Below are 25,860 nucleotides of genomic sequence, written 5' to 3' on the forward strand. Positions count from 1 at the left end.
CATGATATAGATTCATTTAAATTTATCTCATACAAATATATATTTTAGTTTTTGAAATACTGATGCGTGTTACTGAAGGGAAGTCTTGGACAGATGCTATAATGGAAACTTTACCTGTACGAAAGGGTGCTAAACCTAAAGTAAATACTGATTCATCTGCAGAAAATCAACTCAATGGGAATGAAGAAATAAATTCAAATGATCAGATTTCATTAAAGGATCAGGAATAAAAAAGTTCAACCACCTGGACCAAATATAAAAATACATTTTCTTATAATTTCAGGAAACAATCTGTGTATTACTTTAAAGAAACTAACGTCTGAGTTCTTGGTTTATATTGACATGCTCTAAAAGATGGAGTTCCTGAATGCTAGCGCTAGCATTTTACTTTAAAAGTGCACTATTGACCAGAGTATCAGGCAGGTTCTGAAATTCACTCCCCGAATGAATTTCAATCAAATTTGCTTTGAAATTCAAATTGGCAGAGGTTGAAATTCGCTTGAAAGTGTATTGCCGAACCCGCCTGTATGTAGATCCGGATCGTTACGGTTAAGAAGCCTGTCGGAACGAACGTGGTTAGTTGTAAAATTAGAAGGTGTAAACAGTTTATATCACTTATCGAAAATGCAACTCTGGGCTAGTTATCGCATATTTTCCTTGCATTCAGTACGTACAAGTGTTGGAAAGGGACTACCTAATCTGCACACATGTGTGTACCTACAAATTGGATAATTTTTTGCCAGTCAACTGCATATACATTTACTGCTGAGCGTAAACATACAACTTCAGATAAGGTCTTTCAGGTTACGGAAATCGTTACTTTCATCGGGCTGTTTTTACATGATTAAATAATTAAAGATTTGCTCACCTAGTGACATTAGAGTTTTGACACTGCCTTACAAAAGGTTGCCAGCTCAAACGCAGCCACACACAGCGCCAAGCTAAGGGAGCGAGAAAACTGTTCTGAGCAAACCTTTTTTAATGAATCATGCTGTTTTTATAGAATTATGTTCAATGCTTTGTCAGAGTTTTTTCGGTATGCTTACAAGAAAGTTTTAATTTCCATCACTGACACGTACGAATTACACACAAAGGTAAATGTAAATAAACGACGAAAACAAAACAACGAAAATAACAACATCATAAAAGCAATTGTACAAATGCGAAGATACATGAAAGCGGATATCTGAAAAGCCAAGCGAAAACATCATGGACATTTTAGTTGCTCTTCGATTTTCGAACAGTTCGTATAGATAATTATTTCGGTCAAATATATTTCGTTAAAAGGAGTGATTAAACTATAGTTTGAGATTTGCAATTAAAAATATCAGCGGTGAGTGAAATTTGTACAAAAACTTATATGTACTTATATACAAAATAAGTCGAGATTAGAAGCTTGCTAAATTCTTTTGGTATGTAATTTGAAACTGCGTCTGCGAAGGCCGGGTTACTTGGTGGGCACACCCCCGCCACAATGCTTCCAAGTACGGCAATTGCAACTTACCATTTCACGCAATTGAGTTTCTTGAGCTAAATGCGCAAAATAGGAATATAAATAACTTTTAAGCGTGTATGCAGACGTATGTATGTATGTATGTAGTTTGTAATAAATTCAGTGTCCATATGAAAATGGTGCATACATATTTATGTATACCGAGCGATGAACAATCTGCATGCATTAATTTTGAGCACTGCGAAAATTAAAAAGTTTTCACTGTGAAAGTGCAAAAGGAACAAAGAACTAAACTGAAATTGCGCATGCATACAAGTCCGTATGTATCTCCGGACGTATGTACGTACATATGTATGTGCGTAGCTCGCATTAAATTTTCGTTTAATGTAAATAGAAATACGTACATAGGTATGTACGTGTGCATTCTAAAATATATAACTTTTATAACGTTATATAATGCAAGTGGATATGTTTGCTCTAAAAGGAATGCTGCTTCGTACGTCATGGCTATAGGCAGGTACTCCAAAAATATCACATTTTTTGTTTAATCAGTATGCCAAATCAATTGCTGGCTTTTAGCATTTCTTTTAAGCGATCAAGGTTCGCTATCATTGCCTGTGTTATCCTGCAAGGAGATGGACAGTTATCTGTTCAATGTTTCAATTTCGGACAATTTATTTATGTACATACATATGTATGTATGTATGTATGTATATGAAAAGTCAAATTACCTTCTGTGTACAAACACTTTATTTAAGCAAAATTATGTACATCGATGTATATTAAATAGATAAACAAATGCTTGCTAAATACATAAATATGTATATAAGAGCGATAGTTTGTAGGCCTACGACGCAATAGCAACAAAACTGATAGCAGCAACGAAGGCTAAACAGCTTTTCTAAAATATTAAAATACATACATACATATGGTCGATGTTTTTGCAAAACCGCCTAAATCGCAGTTATAGCAAAATTGAGATTTGCTAGCCCTGAACTCCAGGCATCGATGTATGAAAATCGTTAAATCGTTATCGATTTGTAAAATAATAGCTTGAGAAAATAACGCCTATCAACGCAATGCCTTCAAAGAATAAACCGTTTTTTTGAGTGCCGTAAGATAGGCGGTTTGGCAATTGGGCGATGGGCGGTTTTGCAAAAACATCGACGATATGTATGTACATAACAGTGTTGCCAGTTGAAATTTGGTCGTCATTTGGAAGATTTTTAACTGTCTATTATATTATTATTATTGGGCTTTTAAAACTATAACGCAAAAGTCTTTAACCCAAACTAAAAGATTTTTATATATGTATTCTAAAAGCATTCTAAAAGTAGATAACAAACTTCTCATTTCAGGTCTTTCTTTTGAATTCGAAGGTTTTTGGAAAAGGGTTCTTTCACCATATACATATGTACATATTGGCAATTTTCTAATTTAAAAGTTCGATACAATAATCGCTTATGTACGCAAGTACCTCCAACATACAAGGGTTAAAGAAATATTTCTAGCAGGAAATTTTGTTATCAGCTTAGTTCATTGAATAATGTGTATGAATGTTTATCTAAATGCAATTAAACGTATTTCTGTTATAAGTAAAGTTGATTTTTTGTAATTCGTAACAGGTTTAATATATTTTTTTTTTTCGTATAATAATCAGCTGACAAAATTTTTTCCGGACGCGGTTTATTTTAAAGGACGAGAACCATTTTGACGATTTCTATGTTCAACTACATGGCAACACTGGTACATATGCACATATTCATTCGAATTGACCTGTTCAACGATTTGTTTTCGTACTAGACTCCATGCCGTTTCACGTTCCACGTTGTCGGCCCACCAATGTTGGAGGTAATCAAAGACGTATGTAAAAACCAGAGAACGTAACACATATGTACATATGTATGTGTCTATTTTATGTATTTATATACACAATTCGGCGTGTATCGATACATGTGCTCCGCCGCATGGCTTCTTTCGTCATTGGACCAGTCGCAGGCGATATTGTTCACTCATCATAAAAGTTGTGGCCATTTGATGATTTATGTTTACATACACACATGCATAGGTAGATATAGTTTGTATATTATGCATAGTTTCTACCTGCAATAATCTGTCCTTCCGGTACATATGTACATGCATAGGTACTTGCAGTGGCGCACAAAAGTATTGGTACAGAGAATCTTTCGCAATATATGCAACGTTTTTTATTTTAATTACTTTTCGATTTTTTCTTTTATAAAAATACTAGCCGGCCACGGATGAGCAAGGCTTCGCTGCGCGCTGAATGTATGCATATCGTCGCCTGGGTAAAAGATTGTCGTATGTTAATTTCGGCAGGTTATGGGAAATCGCGATTGAAGTTTGGAATACAATTTCTCAAAAACGCAAAGATAGATTTTCACCAAAGTCTCTGAAAATGTTACTAGTTCATAAAACTCTTAAATTATTTAATTTTCTTTAGTAAAATTTTGGCGTAAGCGCCATTTGCCAATTGCAATTTGGCAGCCACTTTGTATGAAATACGACAAAATGTGATCAAAATTTGTACTAAATTTTTACTCAATATCTCGGAAACTAAAGGAGATATACAAAAATGGAGAACGTCATTTCTAAGATATTGATTAGTTCAATATGACTGCATCACTAACTAAATTTTTGCTAAATTATCGAAAAATTTGTGGTCAATATCTTGGAAACTAAAGGAGATATCTAAAAACTGATACCACCAATCGAAAGACCTTATTTCAAAATATATGACTGCTTCTAGAACTAAAAATCGTCAAAATGGCGGTTACGACAATCTTTTACCCAGGCGACGATATGTATGTACATTAGGGATGTTTCGAATGTCATATTTTTCGCATTCACGAATGCAAACGCGAATGTTAGGAATACTATTAAAAAAAACTTATAATGAACTTAAGTGAACGTTTTTTATTACTTAAGAATTTTGTAAATTATTAGAACATTGAACGAGTGCTTAACCTGTGCGGTGTTTTAAACTAGTAGTCAAAGTTCAAAACGGGCATTTTATATTTCAAAAATAAGAATTTTGCTGCCTTTTCTTCCATGAGACCATTTCTTAGAGGCTCGTATAAATATAAGGCCGGCTGCACTGAACAATTGCTCACTTGGAACTCTGACGGGTGGAACGCTCAAGTATTTGTGCACCAGATCTGTCAATTTCTCGTATTTTAGTTTAGTTTTCCACCATTCGAGAGGATTTTCACCGAGATGAGCTCGTTTTTCTTTAAGATAGGTCTTCAATTGGGCTTTAATTTCACATTTTTTAATGTCTCCAGATTCTACATCCGAGCCTTCGCTTTCGCTGGAGGAATCTAAAATTATTTCTAGGTTGCTTATAAGACTTTTAGTAGTACTTGATATAATACTTAACCGTTTAGCGCCTGAAGCTAATAAATTCACCATTAACACCACCTTGTATAAATTCGCCTTGCTCTAATGTTACTACCTGTTTAAAAAAAAAAGCTAGAAAAGTGGTCAAATTTCGGCAGTAATACCTTGGTTATAATGCACGGGGCGAATCGTAACAAATCGCGGCGAATTCGTAAGGATCTATTGATTTTAGATGCTTCCGTTTTACATTGCGTTCAAGTGCATTATAATCGTTTGAATTCATTGCCCATACAATAGCAAATTAAGTGACAGTTCACTCCATTCCGTTACTTCTATTATAATCCAGGCATTACTGTCACTTCTTGTCTCGATATATAGTCTCAGTTTTCGCGTTTTTTTTTTCATGTTGCCCACATTATTCTTGGTGTACACAACGCATTAGCCCGTTAACCGGCAGACGGAAGGTATGAAACTGTATTCAGTTATGCAAAGTACCGCATGCGATTTTCATTCAGAAAATATCGCATCTCAGCAGCCGGTTCGAAAACGCTCTACTTATCTCAGAAAATTGCTCAAGAACGCCCTATTTCAGAATTGAGTAGTCCACTTGCAAACAGCGTTATGTGATTTTATAATAGAAAGCTATAAATTTGAAAAAACGACTACGACAACAAGTAACATTTAAATTGGATCTTTTTCATTATTACCTGAAAATATTGATAAATAAGAGCCTTATAAAATTATAACCAGGGAACGGATTTTTAGGACCTAAAAACCTATAAAAAAGGCAAAATAAAATAACGAAATAGGCTGGAAAAGGCAAAATAAAATAGCGAAAAAGGCAGGAAAAGGCACTAGGTATTGCAAAAAAAGCAAAATAAGGCACTAAAAAGACAGAAAATACGAAGAACAATCAAAAAATACATTTATTTTAGATATGTTATACAAGTAAAAAGAGAAAAACTATGAACTAGTTTCATGATATGAAAAATTTGTACTTTTGTCAAAGGACTATTTTATCCTTTCGGATTTCTAACTCATAAAACTTTAATCTGTATAGTTGTAGTAACATTGAACCAGAAGATGCATTTTGAAGTTTTCTGGCAGCATTTTCATTCGATTTTCGCGAAGAAAAGCCTTGAATATACTAAATGTATGCTCGACGTAAGTTGATACAAGTGGAGCCCAATTTAAATATGGAACGTTTGAAACGTTCATATTATCAGGAATAAGGGCGTTTTCCTCGCCCTTTATAATTTTATCCACACCCCTTATTGTCTCCAAGCCTTCGTTAGCGGAGAAAACGGTTTTGGATTTTTCCAACACCAATTTGGCAAGAGGTCTCTGCGCTTCTATAAGCCACATGGACAATGTGTATATTTTTGAATCTTAAAAAAAAATTGTAAATGCTATAATCACTTTTTTAAAGGTAGAAAAGGCAAAAAAGGCAAATATCTTAAAAAAGGCAAAAAAAAGGCAAATATCTTAAAAAAGGCAAAAAAAGGCAACATCAAATGTGTATATATGGAATCAGGGAAAGCTAAATCGTGGACATTCTTAATCGAATATACTCTATCTCGTTAGCAGAAAAAAAGGCAATTTCCATAAAATCCGTTCCCCGATTATAACATAACATACCACGACATAAGATAACATAAACAGTCTATACGACCTAAAGCAGTTTTCTAGGTTCATCAGAAGAAGGATACTTTTGAAAGTTTATAAATAAGTATGATAGCGACTTTTGGAAGAAGAGTTAACATTTTATGCTATTTTTTTTTTCAGAATATAAAAAGATTTTGCACTGTGTTGTTAGTGGACACGAAACTACTTTAAATACTGGTACGTAATCCACCAAAAACTAAAAATCGAAAAAATTTTACATAGCGCACTTTGCAAGTGGACTACTCAATTCGGTTCAAAAATGTCCTATATCAACATAAAAAATACTTTCAGCGTTTTTCAATCAAATTCTTTAACCAAATTCCCAAGTCGAGCGTTTTTGAGCCGTTTTCTAAGGGCATTTTCGAACCGTCTGCCGAGATAGTAGGTCGATCTGCCAATCCCCCGTTGATATGTTAATATTATATATATACCGCATCATTAGTTAGTTTTTACATTTTGTTTTTCGCACTGCTGCTCTGTTTGTGCATTTTACTCAAAAATGGAAAACAATTTTAACCAAAACAAAAATTATAATTTTTGCGTTTTTGGTAATGTGCCAGAATTATTATTTGCGCTGTTTTCGAATATGCATGGTGTACATAATATTCATATATTATGTATGTATGTATGTACATAGTATGTTTATACCACTTGTATATGCTGCAGAAAACACGAGATTTTAGCCGCAAATGCGAATTCGCAAAAAAGATGATTTCTTGTTTTGTTGAATTTTTATGCGCGTTATTCTGCGGATTTTCTACATTCACACATACACATACTTGCTTGAGTGTAAATGCATAAAAAAAACAACCCTGCAGAGAAATCCAGCAAGAATGCTAGTCCAAAAAGTTGATCCTTCAAAAATAAATCTTCTATGTACTATGTGTAAATTTGTGTACGATACGAAATCCAACCAACGATAGCAAACGATCGACTCCTCACAACCGTTTCGAAAGGAACGTGCCGTTGCAAAAACCGGCTAGTAGCCTCTAGTAAATAGTACTTATTTAGTCGTAACATTTTTTGTTGCGTGGCTTCCCTGCTCCTTACGACATTTATGAAAATAATTTTGTATGATTTGCCTTCCGCTTTTGGTGTAGCCTAGTTTAATGGCTTTCCTGGCAGCAAAAACTTTCGCTTATAATTATGTACTGTAGTTATCCGGCAGCTTACTAATTGATTGGTGAATGTTGAGTTCCATATATTATGTCCCTTAATTTTCGATCCTTCTGTAAATACCCGTATGTAGAAGGTTTTACGCCTTACACCATACATTTTCTTCGATAGGATCAGGTACCTCTTTCCCCAGTTAGAACGTGGAGCCATGTAGTCCGGATCGTCCACATTTCATGGCAGAAATACACTCGGAGGTTTGCCATTGCCTGCCGAGGAACGACCCTGCAGACTAATCCCAATTTTTCAAGGGGAATGCTTTGTTTGGTATAATCCGCATAAATTCCTGCATGGACATAAACTCACGCATTTGCAATTGCCATGAATGGCATACAATTTTTGCTAAGGAAAACGTCATTTGAAATTTATTCGCATTTATTTTCTTCACTAATTCAACGAAAATTCGAGTTTTTCTCGTTCATGTTTACAAATGTACAGAAATATATACTTTTTTTATATGCCTTAAACATTATTCTTGCAAAAATTTATATGTATATATTTCAAATGTTGTACTATACATACATACATCAAATTTCATTCACAATTTTTCAATTTCTATTTAGAAACGAAAGTGACATCGCAAGATTTGCCCGAGGCATTGTGTGAACGCCGCTGACCGATAAGGTGCTATATATTCGTGCAACAAAATAAATACTAAAAGTATGCGAAAAATATATTACTGATTATCAAAAATAACAAACAAAAAAAAAACAAGACAAAAGATATAGTTGTGTGGTACACTGCAATTACGATATGATTTATACTTAGGATTGTTGTTGTGCCGTAGAAAGTGTTTGTTTGAAAAAAAAAAAAATTGCCCAGGAATATCATATGTATCCACATAAATTAATCTAATTACTAGTTAAAGTAAAAATTCAACAACGCTACAACAAAAAAATAAATATTAAAAAAAATCAAAAATCAAAATGCAAGCGGTCAAGTCTAAATTCGCGAAAATGTTAACTGTTTCAATGCCGAGGAGGACAGTGTTGCAGAACGTCGCAGCTGCTGTTGCTTCTATGGTGATATTGTCATGGTGAGTATTTCCTGTTTTTTTTTTTTTTTTTTTGTATGATCACAACAATGAGTATTACGCGAATTTCACATTTACACACATTTTTCATTCAGATTTCATTCCCATAAATTTCAATCTCCAACATTGCATTAGTTATTGTAGAAATCACACAAAAAGTGACTAAATATCCTAGGCTAGCTATAATTCTAGATGCTTGGGGTTGCGAAGACCCAACTGAACTTTGAACTATTAGTATAATAAAGTGTAACATTAAAAATGCTACGACTTACTGTAGGTTTTTGGCAATTTTTTTCGTTGAGGCTCTTGCACATTTTCTTCCACATAACAAATGAATTTCGGGCATACGTTGTATGGAGAAATGAACAACACCTTCAACAAAAAAAAAAAAACTGCCAAAAATCAACGGTAAGTCGTGGCTTCTTCAAATTTACACTTTACTAAAATTCAATGGGCTGCAAAAGTGCATACTCAATATTTCTCAAGAATGTAGTTAAAACATTGAAAAATTGCAGAATTTTGTTTAGTTTTGCAAAAGAAAGCTTCTCTAATTTTAAGGGTTTTGTTAGAGTATTGACCATGTTTTTATAAAGAATTTGCGAGAAATAAAATATTTAAAAACAGTTACCCGTATTGCAAAAAACTCTTTGTAGGTACCTAAACTTTATTGATTGACTGTATGTGTCTCGCTTCCCTCTAAGCTTCCTATCTCCGACTGATTTCTATTTATTACTTGATTATGGCAAACATCTTACATCATGTAACACTACTTAAACTTGACTATCTCCGTTTAAATAAAGACAAACATACACATACATAAGTACGCTCTATATTCATTATAGTTTTTATAAGTCAAACATCGATTTGCGGAGCAATAACCCGCCTCGATTACCTTGAAACTAGGGTGCGACTAAAAGCAAAAAAAAAACAAAAAAACTACGAACAGACACAAAACTATCTAAGCATTTTCACTACACATTTTTTTATTTGTATGTATGTGTGTTTGTTGGTGGAATTTTACATTTTTGGAACATTCATGGTCAACGCGAAGCAAAGTTTTGATATGTAAGTACATGTAAATACATATATTACATACATACATACATATGTATGTATGTACATATCATGTGTGTCTACATATTTTTATTAATAAATATGTACTCTTATTTACTGTAAATGTGAATCTTAAAGTGTTTGGGTGCTTATATGTACATAAAAATGTTAAAAGCCCTGCAAACCAAAGTTCCCGAAACTTTAACGAAATCTTTAGGAGTATCTCATTTCTGTAACGGTTTTTTTTACGAATCTTCAAAGATGAAGTAGTTGACAAGCACTGATAAAGAACTTTCTGTTCGAAAAAAAAAATTGTGCAAGAAATTCTTCACATAGCAACATTATTTTCATTCCTTCACCGATTTTCTTCCGAAATTTCGTAAAAGAATCGAAGTGTACACAGTTTATTTCATTATAGAAAATTCGGCTAAAAATCAGATGAGATCTTTACGAATTCTTTAAAATTTGGTCCAACATTTTCAACAGCAACGACTTCCAGGCCCGTCTTGCGTGAATTCGCGAGGAGTGCACTGGTAGCTGTTCATTAACTATCGCCTGATATTGATACATATGTATGAATGTACTTCAATTTACCAGTGAATTAAATTGAACTAGTTTTTTTTTAACACGCGACAACCCTCCTAAATACAATTCAGAAATAAATCCTTTCAAACCCATTTATTAAATAATTGGAATTTAAAATATATTCGCAGGTCGCAGTCTTCTTTAAACACTGCAAAAAAATTCTAAATGTCTAAACTAAAGATTTCTTAATACTCTTTCGTTTGAACACTCACATCTTTATATTCCATCTATATATTGTATAACTTGAGAAAAATATTTTTACCTTAACCTCTTTCGTTTGGCACTCATTTGGTGAAACATATTTCAATTGCATAATTCCTTTAATACAAATTTAATTTAATTTCTTAAATAGGTGGCAACCTTCCTGAATTTAGTTAACAAATAAATCCCTTTCGAAATTATTTCGGTTGATATCCATTTTATAGTAGATTTAACGTTTTAAATAATTTGAATTAAATTTTTGAAAAGTCTGCAACTACAGACCGAGCCCTTTAATTTGACACCACCTTGGATGAAAATCGATTGCACGGTGCAGATCTGATGACCTAGACCGGTGATAACGCGAAACAAATTATGCAATTTGTTTTTTTAGTGCACGGGCTTGAAAAAAAATGTTTCAGTTAGGCCGGCATATAAATCAGATAGCCTCAATATTTAGCTTTAACTTCCTTTTTTAAAAACCTTCCATTAATTTTTTTTGAGTAGTGTATTTTAAGATAGAGATCGCAAAAATTCCTCGCTGAGGTATTCCTTATCTTCCTCTTTTTTTCCTCCTTCAGCTTCCATCTTCCTCCTCATTACAACTCAATTCAAGAGCATTCAATTTTGATTTCCTCTTTTGTGAGTTAAAAAGAAGGAGCGCTCTTCAACTAAATTTATATTTAATATAAATCAGGTTTTTCGTCTAATATATAATCAAGTTTAAGTTTAAATTATTTCATTCTGCAAAGTGGCATCTAAATTTTTTAATCAGATTTTAGTATACAGTTTTATAGCCCATTAAACTTTAGTATTGGAAGATCGACTTACATATATATCTCGGCAGTCGGTTCGAAAATGCCCTTTCTTAGAAAATGGCTCAAGAACGCCCTATCTCAGAATTAGGTTCAAAAATGTCATATCTCAACTGAAAATATATTCAAAATATGTTGATATAGGGCGTTTTTGAAGCGACAGCTGAGGTAGTGCGTTTTTGAATCGATTTCTGAAAGAGGGCGGCGTTCTTCAACCAAATTTTAAAATATATCGTTCTGAGATAGGGCGTTTTCGAACCGGCTGTCGAGATAGGTCGATCTTCCACACAGCCATCGATATGCAAATAAAAACAAATCGACAATTGAATGAAATTGCCTGCCAACAATAATTGCGTCTAATGTGTATGGTCCGAAACGCAATACGCACTGACCGATCTTCCAATTGTAAACAAAGCAAAAAATAATTAAAATTAAATTCAAAGAGAATCTACATGCATTCCATATATGTATGTATGTATGTACATATGTATGTATTTTCATGTACATATGTATGTATGTATGTATGCATATGCGAGTATCGGAATAAAAACCGAAAAAGTCGCCTATTTAAAAATAAAATGTGACACGTATATTTGAAACGCCTGAGCGTACATAGAAGAAGACCTGCATATCGCGGCGACGCGACGACAGGAGGTGGCTGACAGACAACAACCATTCAAGTTTTGGGAGGCACGATTAGTACGATTGTCGTGGGTGGGTGGAGGAGATCGGCTGATGGCATACGATATTGAAAAAGAGTGCGTTTTATTTTCGGTTTATCTTATTTTTACGCATAATTTGGGTCAAAGAACTGAATGTCGTCTCCGGCGTTGTTGGTCCCAAATGAGTCTATCGTTTACAAAAGAGCTACCGCAAAAACAATAAGACAAAAACAAAAAACAGAAAATAAAGCATCGGTGACGAGCCGAAACGCTGCCAGGCGACATGTGACAACCATGCTGTTGTTGTTTTTGTGGGAGACTCAAGTGGGGGCCGGCAATACATTCATTTGTACTTACATACATACATACATTGTATAAGAAGAAACCGGACAACTAATGAAAACAAAATATATTCTGATGTATGTATATTTCGATATGACAGCGCGAGTGGGTGTGTTTGTAATGACACTTTAGGAGGAGCCGCTCATAAAAATATAAATATGTACATATATGTATAAAGTGCACACACATATGTACATTAGGGTGCTCGTTATTTTGAAATATCGAGCTTTGTTGGGTTGCATTCACTAAATTGATGAATATTTATTAAAAAATTATTCATACTGAATTTCAGATCAGTCGAATAACTCTAAGGCCGGCTTAAAGTTCATCAAAGTTTGGATACATACATATGTACATACAATAGTTAAAACTATTAAACGCTTTAAAATTCTAAAATCATTAGCTAATAAATTAATAATTAAAAAATTGCGGAGATTGTTTTTGCATAAAACCAATTTAAAATTGCAGGATTGGGCAGAAAATTATTATGGTTCAAAATTCTGCAAGCCTTTTGCTTTGTTTTCGTTTCTGCAGCATTTTAAATGAAACCATTTTCAAATTAAGGTAAACCGTTCGCTATGTCAAAAACATGCCGCCTTTTGATTGCCTCTCTATCTTCTCGTTTTCGATTCGAAAATAAAGACAAACTGTGAGAAAGGTTTGTGTTTGTTTCTTAAAATTTTACACTCTTATAAGTCAAAAAATGCACATTCTCTGCCCTCTAAAGCTTTGTCAGGGGAGATGGTTGCCCTGAAAATCAGACGGTTACTTAAAATGACAATATTATGAAATATGTGACCTACGAAATCGAGATATGGGTCTTCGAAATTCGAAATAGGATCTTTGGTCTTTAAAATCAGCTGTTACTGCTAATACTGCCGCAGCAAACACAATACGGCGTTGTCAGTGTCTGCTTTCTTTTACATTCCTTTTTTTGACATTTTTGTTGTTGTATTTTAGGCTTTAGTGGCACAAACAGAAGTTGGCTGCGTTTAATATGTATATGTCAAATTCAACATTCGAAGTTGGCTGCGATGAAGGCAGTGACAGTGAATTTAGAATTTGGACTAAACTGAGCAGTACTGCTAGCTGCCACCGCTGTATTGTGTGTTGCTTCATTGGACAGCTGATTTCGAAAAACTGCCGCTGCCACTGCCACAGCCCCTTTGGGGGCTTTTGGGTTTAACACATATTTAAAAATAAAAATAAAACGACCAGCACAGATCTCCACTGTAATTTTTCAACACTTGAAATAAACTGAACAAAAAAAAAACAAAAAATTAAACTGTACTTAATTTTTTTTTGTGTTTTTGTTTTTCGAGCATATTTTAAAGCATATTTACTAATGTTTTAGTGCTTATCTAAACGCTTAAATTTGTTTTTTTTTTGCTTATTTTCTTCGGCCCTGATTTTAAGATTTCCGCCAAAATATTTCGAAACAATTTTTATATTAACGTGAGCTACACCGATTTGAAAATACCTCCAAAAGTTTCATAATTTAGCTTCCGTTGAGACAATTTTTAAATAAATTTATGCTGCAGTTCACGTAAATCTTAATATTATTCCGAAATATTCGAAATATTTTGGCGGAATTCTTAAATTATAATACATTTTTATATACATATATTTCGGATGGAAAACTGACCGATTTTGTTTGTATGGAGGGTGATGTACGCTAATATGTACTATACATATGTATGTATGTATGTAAATACATCGTCTTCAGACATACTTACATTATTTGCATATGTATATTTTATGTGCTTCATACTATTTGTACCATTTTCCGCTTGTCTTGACACATTTTGTGCTGCCAACAATGTTATTGCTATTTTCTATATGGTAGGAATTGTTGCAATAATTAATGCGATCGTCTTGGCCGAAATGGGTTAAACGATTGGAATTTTTTCTTAAAATTTCCAAACTTGGGGGATAGTGTAAAAATTTATGAAAATAATTTATGAAAATAATACTGAAGGAACTTAATTTTAGGTGTGCCAGTAGAAGACTTGCTCTGCTTTATCATCACTGGCTGATGCCATCTACTCTGGGGGATAAACTTTACCAGTTCGATTACATAACGATATTTAAAAAAATTGCGATAATTACAAGCATTCTGTTGCTCCTGCAAAATTTCGAAATTTCTTTAATATTCGTACCTTTTGTCTAATTGAATAATAGACGCATACATACGGTCAATTTAAAGTTAATTGTGCAAGTGCATGTACTACATATATACATATACATACTTGTTGCACATATTGTCTTAATAGTCTATATGTATTTACAATGTGTAGTATACTTTTACGTTCTCATCACCTCTTTGAAATGTAATGAGGTAGAAAGCGACGAATCACCTAATCATCAACCCAACAGATGTTATTGGCTTCTACTCTAATAGTATTTTTTTATTTATTTTTTGTTGGCCAGTGCCAAGAAAATAAAAATGTGAAAGTAAGTACGTTAAGGTTAGAATTGCATAAACAATTGCATTGATGTCTCATTGCAAATCTGTATATAAGTATGTATGTACATTTATGTATTTATTGCAAAAATAGTACTTACGTGAATATTACATAAAAAGTAAGTGGCAACACGTCATTACTGTATTTTTAAATAAATTCCCAATGCATTTGTGGTCTCGCCAATTTGTGATCATTTATTATCGTTCGCTATCTTCAACGAATTGTCCAAATAAATATTTACCCGCTCAACATAGTAACTATTCAAGTACATACATTCATATGTATGCAGATAGCAACTACTATGTACATATGTACATACATAATGAATAATTTATTGTCGACAGTTTGCACTAGGCACTAACTTTTCGAACTTTCTTTCGATGACGCGGGAGTACATGGAAGTTACAAATGGAACATACATACATACATATGGCATGCCAACTTGGCTCCAACTATGCCACTTTTGGCTCTATTTTACTTCAAATGGCACTTATTTTTGTAATTTGGCACAAGGTGCCCAAATGGCATTTTTGTGAAATCCTTTGCGTGTACTACTTTTAAATAAACTGCAATTTTGTGTACTCATTATGGCACCTCATAGCTTAGGATATTTGGCTGCTCTGTACATAACTCTCTACAGCGGCGCGAGTCCTAAGCTAGCAATATGTTCTTTCCCGTACGCAACGCGGGATCCCGCCGGTGCCCGAAACAGCCCTGACTCGTTTTCCGGGTAAAAATGGATAAACTGTCAAAGTGCATATCAGCTGTTTTGTGTTTACATGTTGCCTGCATTTACTTGGTGCTTTTAAGGAATAGTGAATGGCTTGTTGATGTATTTTCAATCTTTAAATATGTACTTAAAATCAAATTTGTGAAACCAAAATTCAATTTCCAAGTTTTTGCATTGAAGTGACAAAAACTACGTGAATCAGCTGTTTCTCAAATTCTCGGCACGAAATGTGGTTTTCTGCGTTCCCGTGCTTCTGGACTTTGAGGGCAAACTTTTTGCTTATTCTCTAATTCTATTCTCTCCGGTCCGGATTGTTAGGAAAAGAACCTACTGTTGAATATGAATCCATAAGAAGAATTTGCGATTTGAGAGTGTCGTTGAACAAAATCGTAGAACTCCTGATAGGAACACTATAAAAATATGGGTTTATAAGCTAACAGTATGGCCTACACAGTATGGCTATTCTTGCATCACCACCTTATATGAATTCACCTTGCCGTAGACTTATCGAATTTTTGGTGCCTTCTTTGAACTTTGCAAGCTTGTGTTTCAGTAGAAACCGGTAAAAATTCAACAGGTGGTTCGTCTGTCACGAAGCAATTATATGTAGTTTTCCTTGGCAACTTCATAAAAATTTACTTTTTATAAAAAATGGACATAGTAGCAGTGTACGCATGAATGAAGCACACTTTCCTGTTATTGTTGATTAATAAATTGGAATCGTTACTCTTATACCTAATACGGTGTTCGCATGAGGCGATTTTACAGGCAATTTTAGAGGCGATTAGTTGAGTCAAAAGTTGGCTGCACCACCCCAACTTCATTGCAAGCGATTAGTTGAAAGGCCGTTCACACCAGGCGATTGTTGCTTTCAACTAAAAGTTGCCTGTAAAATCGCCCCATGCGAACACCGTATTAGTACTTAATTACATAGTTACTTTTATTTAAAGCTGATAAGCGGCAAATCGAGCCTTTTATTTCGCAATGCATATTGTCTTTGCTTCGCACATGTTTGACCTTTTTATAGTTCAATAATACAGTGCTAAATAAATCAGTGAGCTTCTACAAACATGACATTGTGCCTTATCCCGGCATTACTCCCTCTAAGCAAGTACACCAACAGGATTAGGGTGTCCCTAAGTCAAAAACACTGTTTATTCCTGCACATAAATATGTATTTTGTTTTGAAGGAAGACGTTCTTGAATTTATTATATGCGAGCTAAAAGAGTTCATTAATTTTACTAAAACGACTCTCCATTAAAACAACATTGGAGTTTTACAAACGCGCACGTCAAACGTCATAACTCCCAGCTATATGAATTCGCCCAGTTTAGTCATTATTTGTTCTACTATGTAGAATAACTAGTTCTTAGATAAAGAAATGTAATACACAACTTTGTATGGAAAAAAATAATAATCCAATATTTATTTAATGTTGTTTACAAACAAAAGTTCTTATCAAATGATACAAAAACAAATGCCTAAAAATCTAACTACATATGTATACTTGAACATACACACAGTAGGGCCCGTATAAATGTTACCATTATTAGAAATTTGTGTATTAGTGAGAGTACGACTATCACAAAATACAAGTTTCCAGCAAGTCATATGACATAGTTTGGAGTTTCGTTCCTTAAGTTGAGGTTAAACGTGGCAATGCAAGCGCTTTCTCTACGCATTTTGCTGTCAAAATGCGAAATCGAAAGTCTACTTTCCTGTGTAAACAGCCACAAAGTCCTTTTTGCAGATTTGCAAAAATCACTTTCGGAAATAAAAATTGCAAGGTGTAACTGCAGCTGAAATTACGCAAATCGGTTTCGAGATATAATTACAACTTGCTCGTGCTGCGCTAGTAGTATTGTATTACAACACCCTTGCTAAAAGCTTTGTTTCCTTTGGCTGTTATTCCCCTTTTTCAAGATGGTTCTGCGCCATGCAATAATGCGAAGATTGCAACGAATACTTTTATATCCTTGAAGTAGCTCAGAAGCATTTCAGATTTGAGTCCAATGGAGAACTACTTACTATGAACAAGAAATATTCCATCAATAAGAATTAAAAGTAATTTAGGACGTGTGGTAAACTGAAATAACGGTTTGATGCTGCGAAACTCTTTAACAATTCTGTGCCAGTAATGATAGCAGCTGTTATCAAGGCCCGTGGGAGCACGCTTAGTTTAGGTTAGATTGTGCGGACAGCTCTGATAAGAGTTTACTCGGTGGCAGCATAGGCCCAGAAGAGGTTCTTAAAACCATCCAGATGTTCTTGTTTATCCTAGCAAACGCACTAGTGGAGTTTTCCTTGAGTTTTCTAAGCTTACGAAGAAGTGGTCCCTCAGAAATTTGAGTGCGGAGCCTTTTGCAAAAGAAATGTTTAAGCATGTTCACATTATCCTAATTTACGTCTCATTTGTAATTTATAAGGAAATCATGCTGAAATCAAGTAATTTCGCCTTGTAAAATTTGCCAATAAATAAAATAGAAATAAGAATAATAAGGTGTTCAACCATTTTTTTTTAATCAATTATCTATAGAAATTATGAAAGAAAATCTGAACGTACTTGATTTATGTGTTAATTAATTTATGCTGTAATGTGAACATAGTTTTAGACAGGTTCACAGATTCTATCTCTTCTTCACGCGCACCTATTAATGATTGAACATTTTGAGTGTCATTTACATGATGTAAGTATGGCACTATTTTTAACCGACTTCAAGAAAAGGAGGAGGTCGTCGGAATATTTTTTTTTTATTTCTCAGAGGTGGTCCCATACTAATATGGTTTAGATCCGATCATTGGATCATGAAGAAATTTACGGTACCCTTAAATTTTTATTTGAAGTTAAATTTAATTGAAGCTGATTTTGTTTTTTACTTAAAAATTATGTACTTCTTTATATTTTTGTTTAAGAATTAAAGCTTTCTAATATGAATAAAATTTTTTGTTACTCATACGCCACGCTGCTCTAATATCCTTTTTTTGTTTTTATAATTCAATATATTGCAGACAACCGTTTTTGCTTTGAACGTTGGATATTTAAATATCCACAATTTTGGTTTATTCTAAGAAATATAATTTTAGTAGCTACTTTTTATGGGCCAAATTCCTAAGTATGTAAGGGCGAAATATTTATGTTTTTCCCCTTGCCCCTCTTTTGCGTTTCGATGAGACACGAGAGTGTTTGTAACATTTATCCGAACACTGCATCAGATTTAGATAATTTTACCGGTTTTTGTGACAAAAACTAACTATGACCATTTTCAAAAAAAAAAACAGGATTTTTTACTGATTAGTATTTTTGCAAAAAAAAACTGAACCCTTGACGACGGGGGGTCACTTTTCAATTTGTGGTTTTATTAAACAAGTTTTAATGTAGTTTTTCTTTTCTAAATTATACATATAAACTATGTATAAAGTAGCTATTTTGGAAAAATATTGTCAAAATTATATATATTTCGATCGAAAATCTGAAAGTTCTGAATTCCCTAATTAGTCTGATGAAAAAATAAAAGAAGGCAGCCTTTTATTTTTTTGTCAATTTCCATATAAAATTCAAAAAAAAATTTTCACTTAAATTGCTTTCATGATATTGGCTGTAGCAGAGATATCACCACCATCAACAATTACATCTAAATTTTCTATCACTACAAGTATGCAAAAATACATATACACATAAGTATCTACTATGAATGTGTACGTATGTATACAAACATTCCTATATTTAGTACATATTTATGTATGTATATGTATGTACCTACTATATATTTGTATGTATGTATTCACACATATTGAGTCTTAATTAATTATTACAATATCTCGCAAATAAATCGCCAGCGGCCAGAGTGGCTTATTTATGAAGTGAAGCGCACAGTTTTTGCAACTTAAAAAACGTGACTCTATTCAATTTCATATTTGAAAAAAAAGAGTATAAAATAAAGCAATAAAAGAGATACAAATAAAATGTGAACGAGATTGTTTTTCCAATCTGTATCGCTTTTTTGCTTAATTTGCACCTGTCTGTATGTAGTTACATACAGTATTGGCCAATACAATAGCACCCCCCTTTTCACAGTGATATTGTTTCCCACTCATGTTTAATTATTTATTTTTAGAAATTTTCAATTAAAATACAGTTCATTCTCTAACAAAACCCATATAAACCCAAGTTTAAAACTTTGTAAAAAACTACAAAAAAATTCAACAAATTTTCACTAAAATTTCAAATTTTTTTCTCAGAAGTGCTAGAATTTTTTTTGAGTACACAGTTTTATAGCCTATTCAATTTTACTCTAACACTGTTCAAGTTTCAAGTGGCTAAAGATCACCGTTGATTTTTTAGAATTTTTTCCGCGAAGGTGTTGCGGGATTCTTCCATATAAAAATAAATTGTGTTTAGTCGTTATATGGATGTAAATGCGAATCAATGGTAATTTTTAGGTTTTGCTAGAGAATTGACTGTATTTGTATTGAAAATTCTTAAAAATTAATAATTAAACATAGGTGGCAAACAATATCACTTTGAAGAGGGTGTGCTATAGATATGGCCAATACTGTATGTGCCTATGTAGGCTTACAATACAGTTGGAACTGGTATGATTGTACTAAATTTGAAACCACTTAGAAAAAACATTGCGCATTCTACAGTTGCATGTAAGTGAAAGGTACGGTTTTAAAGAAAAATAGAAATATTAAACAAGTACGGTAGAAATAGTAGTAAACTTAGAAATAGTTTATATTCAATAGCCAATATTTGCTTTGAGTTTGGAAATCTTCCACTATATTAATTTTAATGGAACTACTTCTAAAAAAAGATTGTTGACAATTGCGCAATCGTGTTTCAAGTACAACACATTTGATGAGTGAGCTTTCATTGCAGTTAGCACCAACCGTTTTGTGTTTACTTTTTCCATTCCAAAGCCGCACACTAGGTACTACCGATAAGTATCTACTGTTCTAGAAGGTGGCGAATGCACTAAGTTTGACGTCTAGTTGCAGAATATCGGTTCCAGTTCACTTCCTCAGTGTTGCCATGCAGAAAAACACACTACACACTCGGCTAAGGTCACCTCACTGGCGGACACACATGAATTATTATGAATTTCTAAAAAGGTGGAAACCCCCGTTAAAAATATTTTCGAAATAAGCTATCTTAAATCGATGTATTGTTTAATCGTTTGATACCCACATACATTTTCTAAACAGATGGCAACGCTTTCCAAAAATATATGCGAAATAAAGCTTCCTTTAACCGCTCTCGTTTTGTGCCTATATTAAAATATTGCATGACTTTTTTAAATAGATTTCGATTTTCTAGACGGGTGGCAACCCTCTTCAAACACATTTTCGAAATGTAGTATTCACGAAAAATTTTTCGTTTGTTTGCCATATGAAAATATTTAATTTAACTTATTAATTAATTGATTTAAATCTTTCAAACAGGTTGCTCAAAAAATATCCTTTATGTTAATTCGGGTCATGTCTGTGTGTAAATTTTATCCAAATCTGTCCGGCCGTTTTAGCTTGAAAGAGCAAATTAGGAGAACAGGAATGCCAAACCGAATATTCTCGGTGTTCAAGTGGTATCGCCTCGCCTCTATGAGAAATTATGCGTCTACTAATCCTCTCTTGGAATAAAGCTACTGTTAGTGATCAGATGCCATCACTTGTTTCGTTGCCAGAGCCTTATACGGATGGAAGTGACTATTCAAAATTACCCCCGCCCCCCGTTGATCCGGCCCTGATATATACATATGTACATATATATAGTTCATCACATAAAATAACAATGGTAATTTCTTGGTGAATTTGGTAACTTTTTCTGGTAATTTTGGTAACTAAATAAAAGATCATTGTGGCAACACTGGCCACATATAAACAGGTAAAAAGAGTAGTTCATATCGATGAAGCTATATAAAAGGCATTCTCATGAGAAAGTCCATCTTCACTTTTATGCAAACTTCCTAAAAAGAAAAGAAAATAAAACCGCCACATACCGTACATACAAACATACATATTATGCAAAAGCTATAAATTTCAATAGGTAAATGCTATTCAGATATTATTTCGGCGCTTTTGCCGTTTTTGTTTTGTTTCTGTAAATGTTTTTTTATTATTTGATTTTTTTTTTTGCTTGAAACCAGATTTCAGTTAAACTATCTCGAGACAGTTATTAACAAATCCTGAGTTCGTCACCCTTAGCAACCTTCAACTCGTTGCTTGGACTTTGCGCAATCCGTTCACTAACGGCTAAATGATCTTTATTTTTGGTGTTAGTATTTGTTTACACACATGCCTACAGTTATAGTGCCCGCGTGTTTGGTGAAGTAGAAAGAGAGGCTTGCGCGTCGCTGACTAATATATGTACATTAGACCGCATCGAAAAAAAAGTTCGAAGTACACCCCCTCATATGAAGTATTTTTGAAAAGCATTTAAAAAGATATATGTATATATTTTTTTTTTTGGACAACCCTAGTAGTCGCCCAATTACATTTTACTTGTGCACGAGTGCGCTCGGGTATAAAAATATATAGACAGCCATATTAGTAACGATATGGTTATAATTTTCAACTAAAAATAAAGTGTGTTTTATTTCGGGTTCTACTGAACTAATCGAAATACTTCTTTCGGAAAAGATTATTTTTTTACGGTCTTTAATTTACTGTCATTAGGGCGGTACGTTAGGGTGGTAGCAATTGAGATCTGGTGGGTCAGTACCACAATGGAGCACATGAGGGCAATGAACTTCCGTAGGAAAAACCCCCCCTCGAGACAAAAACACATTGGTATATCATACTTATATGAAGAAAAGTGTAATTGGGTGACTACTAGGGTTGTCCAAAAACAAAAATTTTGTTTTTGTTTTAAATGCTTTTCAAAAACACTTCATATGAGGGGATCTACGGTGAACTTTTTTTTTCGCCTTACAGGCGAGACACTCTAATGTATGTACATACATACGTACGCATGCTGTTCTTTATCTTCTTTTTGGTCAAAACAAAAGTTGATGATGGAATAAACAGCTGGTTTATTATAATATATTCATAGACAAATTGCTTCCTGCACGTTCCACAAAAATTGTTTTTGATGATGATATTTCTGCTAATTTATTTGCTTTTTTCTTGTATAAAATATTGCATACAGGTTTTTTTTGTGTTTTTTCTTAAGACATTGCTAAAATAAAAATAAAAAATAAAATAATAACGAGTATAACATGTTTACATTCTATTTATTCAGCTATTAAAATTTTTTTTTTTACTTTTGATGTTTTTGTTGAACAAATGCAGTTGTAAGTTGTGTGCTACTGATACAAAAAAATTGCCTATGCATACATACGAGTCCATGTAACTATAAAAGTGCAGAGGCATAGTAATTCCACACCGAAATATGTACATACTTATATATTGTATGTATCTATGTATATATGTATGTACATTAGGCCGTACCACCTTATTAGCAAAGTGTCTAAAAGGTATTTTTGAAAGGCAAATTACAAACTTACAGTCGGCAATACAGTTTTTTTTCTAATATTTCTTCCGGAATAATCGAAATACTTCCTTTAAATAGTTTCATGACATTTGGCGAAGTTTAGTTTACTGGCTTCCTTAGGAAAAAGTTTCATGATTTTTTTTAAGTCTTTAATTTACTGACATTTGACAAGGTACCACCTTAGAGCGATGAGAACTGGGTGGTAATTAGCAAACAAATTGTCTCCTCTATACAAGAATATCGATATATCTAAGAAAAAATACATTGAGATTCAGGGGCGTACGGCAAACTTATTTTTCTGGTGTGGTTTAATGTACAGACATGAAGTCATAGATATGTATGTATAAATGCATGTGAATGAGAATTGCTCATTCGTCAAAGTGCCACTTTTTGTTAAATCATTTTTGTTTAATTATCGCATTTTGCATCCGGTGCCCAGTGTAAAGGCAAATAGAATAGGCTTTAATTACAGCAAGCGAATAAATGAAAATTAAAAAAAAATTTAAAATTAAAATACTTATTTACTATGAGCGCTAGGGGTTCTATGCGGAATTTTTGAGTAAATAGTAAATAAAATCTGAATGTCCGCTTATCCGAAAAGTGTGTTGATATTCGGAACTTTTAAACTGATGGTAACGCTCTTCAAAAGTAAATGTAATAAAGCTTATGAAATATTTCACTTAACTTTTCAATAAAATTGATTTTTAAATACTAAACAGATGACAAACCTGTTCAATTTTATTTTTCCGAAATAAAGCTTTTTATGCCTATATCCTGCTATACTCATATTACAATATTTAAATTAAATTCATAATTATCATCATGAATTCAATTATATACGAAAATTAACCATGAATTTGGGGGGCACGATTTCATGAAAAAGGTGAAGTGCAAGTCCACAACAGCTGTTTACTAGGGTTATGCAGTTTTTCGATTCAAAATAATTGCAGTGACATAACCATGATTTAAACACAGGTATTCCATAGAAGAAATCAAAAAAACATTAAAAGTTTTAAAATCAATTTAAATATAACATGGACCATTTCCCGGAAGAAATAGCCTTTTCAACTTTAGAAAAAGGCAAAAAAAACGAACAGCCCTACTGTTAAGTTTCTCGCTAGTGAGCTGCCATTTCTTCGAAACACTTCATTTCATGAATTCGCGAATTATGCATAAACCGAACCATTTTTAAATTCATGAAATAAAGAATTCATGAATTCTGTCTCTGTCGCTTAAACGTGGTATATGTTTCTTGTGAAAAATGCGCTCAAATTTGTTTACGAATATAAACTAACCCTGAATTTATGAAAAACAATTCTTTTTAAATATATATGTATGTGATCTTAAAAATAAATACTTTAAAAAACTCTCCCGTATTTAAATAAGATTCGTTTGTGTGACAATACAAAACACAATTTTCAATGCATTAATATGCCTACATACATACTAGGGATGCCAAAATATGAGGAAAATTGTGATCCTAGGATTTCGGGATATTTTTTAAGTAATGCCGGGATCACGGGTTTTATCCGGGACTCACATTGAGTCATAACTTTTATGAAGATGAGTAAAAATTCAATATCTGAAAGCATGAAAAAACATACCCTGAAATAAAACTATTTAAAATTTACCATCAACTGATTGTAAAACTTACATAAAATTATTTATTTAATCAGATAAATTTTAAAGTAAAACATGTGATTGAGAAACGTATATTACATCACAAATAACAATGTAAATATCAGGTACTTTTGAAAGTAATGATTAATAAAAAAAAACATTAAACAAAAATATACAAAAACGATTTCTCTAAACATGTTTATTCTACTCTATAAAGAAATTGCGAATTTTTTCCAATTTTTTCGCAATTTACTCGAAACGGATCTCAGAATCGAATTTAGCGGGTCGAAATACATGTTGGTAGATGATTCTGGTTAAAAACACACACCCCCCCCCCCCCCCCTTTTTTTGCGCCGGTGTTGTTATTATTGCACTTAAAATGTTTTCGTAAGAGCAGCAAAGCATTCAAAGCGGAGTTTTCTAATCTTGACCTGAAGTTTTTACATACAAAACCTACAGATGAAAAACATATTTCGGCCTCAACACTTTTAGGCTGAACTCTCAAAAGGTAGTCAAAAGTCATTTAAAGATAATGACCTCTATCTCCTCCATTACAAAATATTTGAACTTCTTCTACCAGCACGACGGACAAATTATAAGTTTTTCGATTTGAGGAAGTTTTGAGTAGAATGATGTAAAAAATTTCTCTCTGTTTCGTTTACATTAGCGACGCTATGAGTAAATTTATTTCAAAATTTTTCAAAAAAGGCTCAGACTGCAATTTAAAAATACAGTTTCAAGTTTTTGTTTATTGCCGTCAAAACGTTCTTTTACAAAAAATCATACTTCCAAATTCATAAACGAGTTCTTACTATCAATTCGATATTTAAAATTTTTCGGAATCCCGGCATCAATGCAAGCAAATTCCGATCCTTTCGGGATCCCGGGATTGGCATCCCTAATACATACATACAATCATATTAGCGCCGAAAATAAATAGTTTTTACGCAACGCCTACAATATCTCGTCTCTTCTGTTCACTAAATGTAAGCAAGGTCTTATGTATGCATGGGTGTATTTAGTAGATGTTTATAAAAGTATCTGTAGTATATACATAAATCTACATGTGCATACATTTGGCATAAATCGCAGATACTGAGATCAAAGACATCTTTTTTTCGCAGATTACGCAGATTTTTGATTATAGAAATCTAGGTCACGCATATTCTTATATCGGACAACATATATATTTAAATGTCAACACGAAATTTCTTGC

At 33.2% G+C, this 25,860-nt stretch overlaps 2 protein-coding genes across 5 annotated transcripts in view; both read left to right on the plus strand.

Annotated features, from left to right (window-relative positions):
• LOC118733208 (tRNA methyltransferase 10 homolog A) overlaps nt 1-262 on the plus strand; it is a 4,875-nt gene extending 4,613 nt beyond the window's left edge. For all 3 annotated transcript variants that reach the window (XM_036462513.1, XM_036462511.1, XM_036462512.1), the window contains one exon: nt 49-262. In XM_036462513.1, the coding sequence (XP_036318406.1) occupies nt 49-230 (182 nt within the window). In that variant the 3' untranslated portion in view covers nt 231-262. The remainder of the gene's footprint in view (nt 1-48) is intronic.
• Nucleotides 263-1,066: 804 nt separating this feature from the next.
• The window catches only part of LOC118733211, a 31,455-nt gene continuing 6,661 nt past the window's right edge, over nt 1,067-25,860 (plus strand). Inside the window, exons 1-2 of one of the 2 annotated variants that reach the window (XM_036462515.1) lie at nt 1,067-1,333; nt 8,215-8,687. In XM_036462515.1, the coding sequence (XP_036318408.1) occupies nt 8,578-8,687 (110 nt within the window). In that variant the 5' untranslated portion in view covers nt 1,067-1,333; nt 8,215-8,577. Of the gene's footprint in view, nt 1,334-3,185; nt 3,305-8,214; nt 8,688-25,860 lie in introns of those variants that run through there. The other variant, XM_036462516.1, reaches the window with a different exon arrangement.

Source organism: Rhagoletis pomonella, unplaced genomic scaffold (assembly GCF_013731165.1).
Source record: "Rhagoletis pomonella isolate Grant_MI unplaced genomic scaffold, Rhpom_1.0 Rhpom_scaffold_00002, whole genome shotgun sequence".
NCBI classification, from domain to species: domain Eukaryota; kingdom Metazoa; phylum Arthropoda; class Insecta; order Diptera; family Tephritidae; genus Rhagoletis; species Rhagoletis pomonella.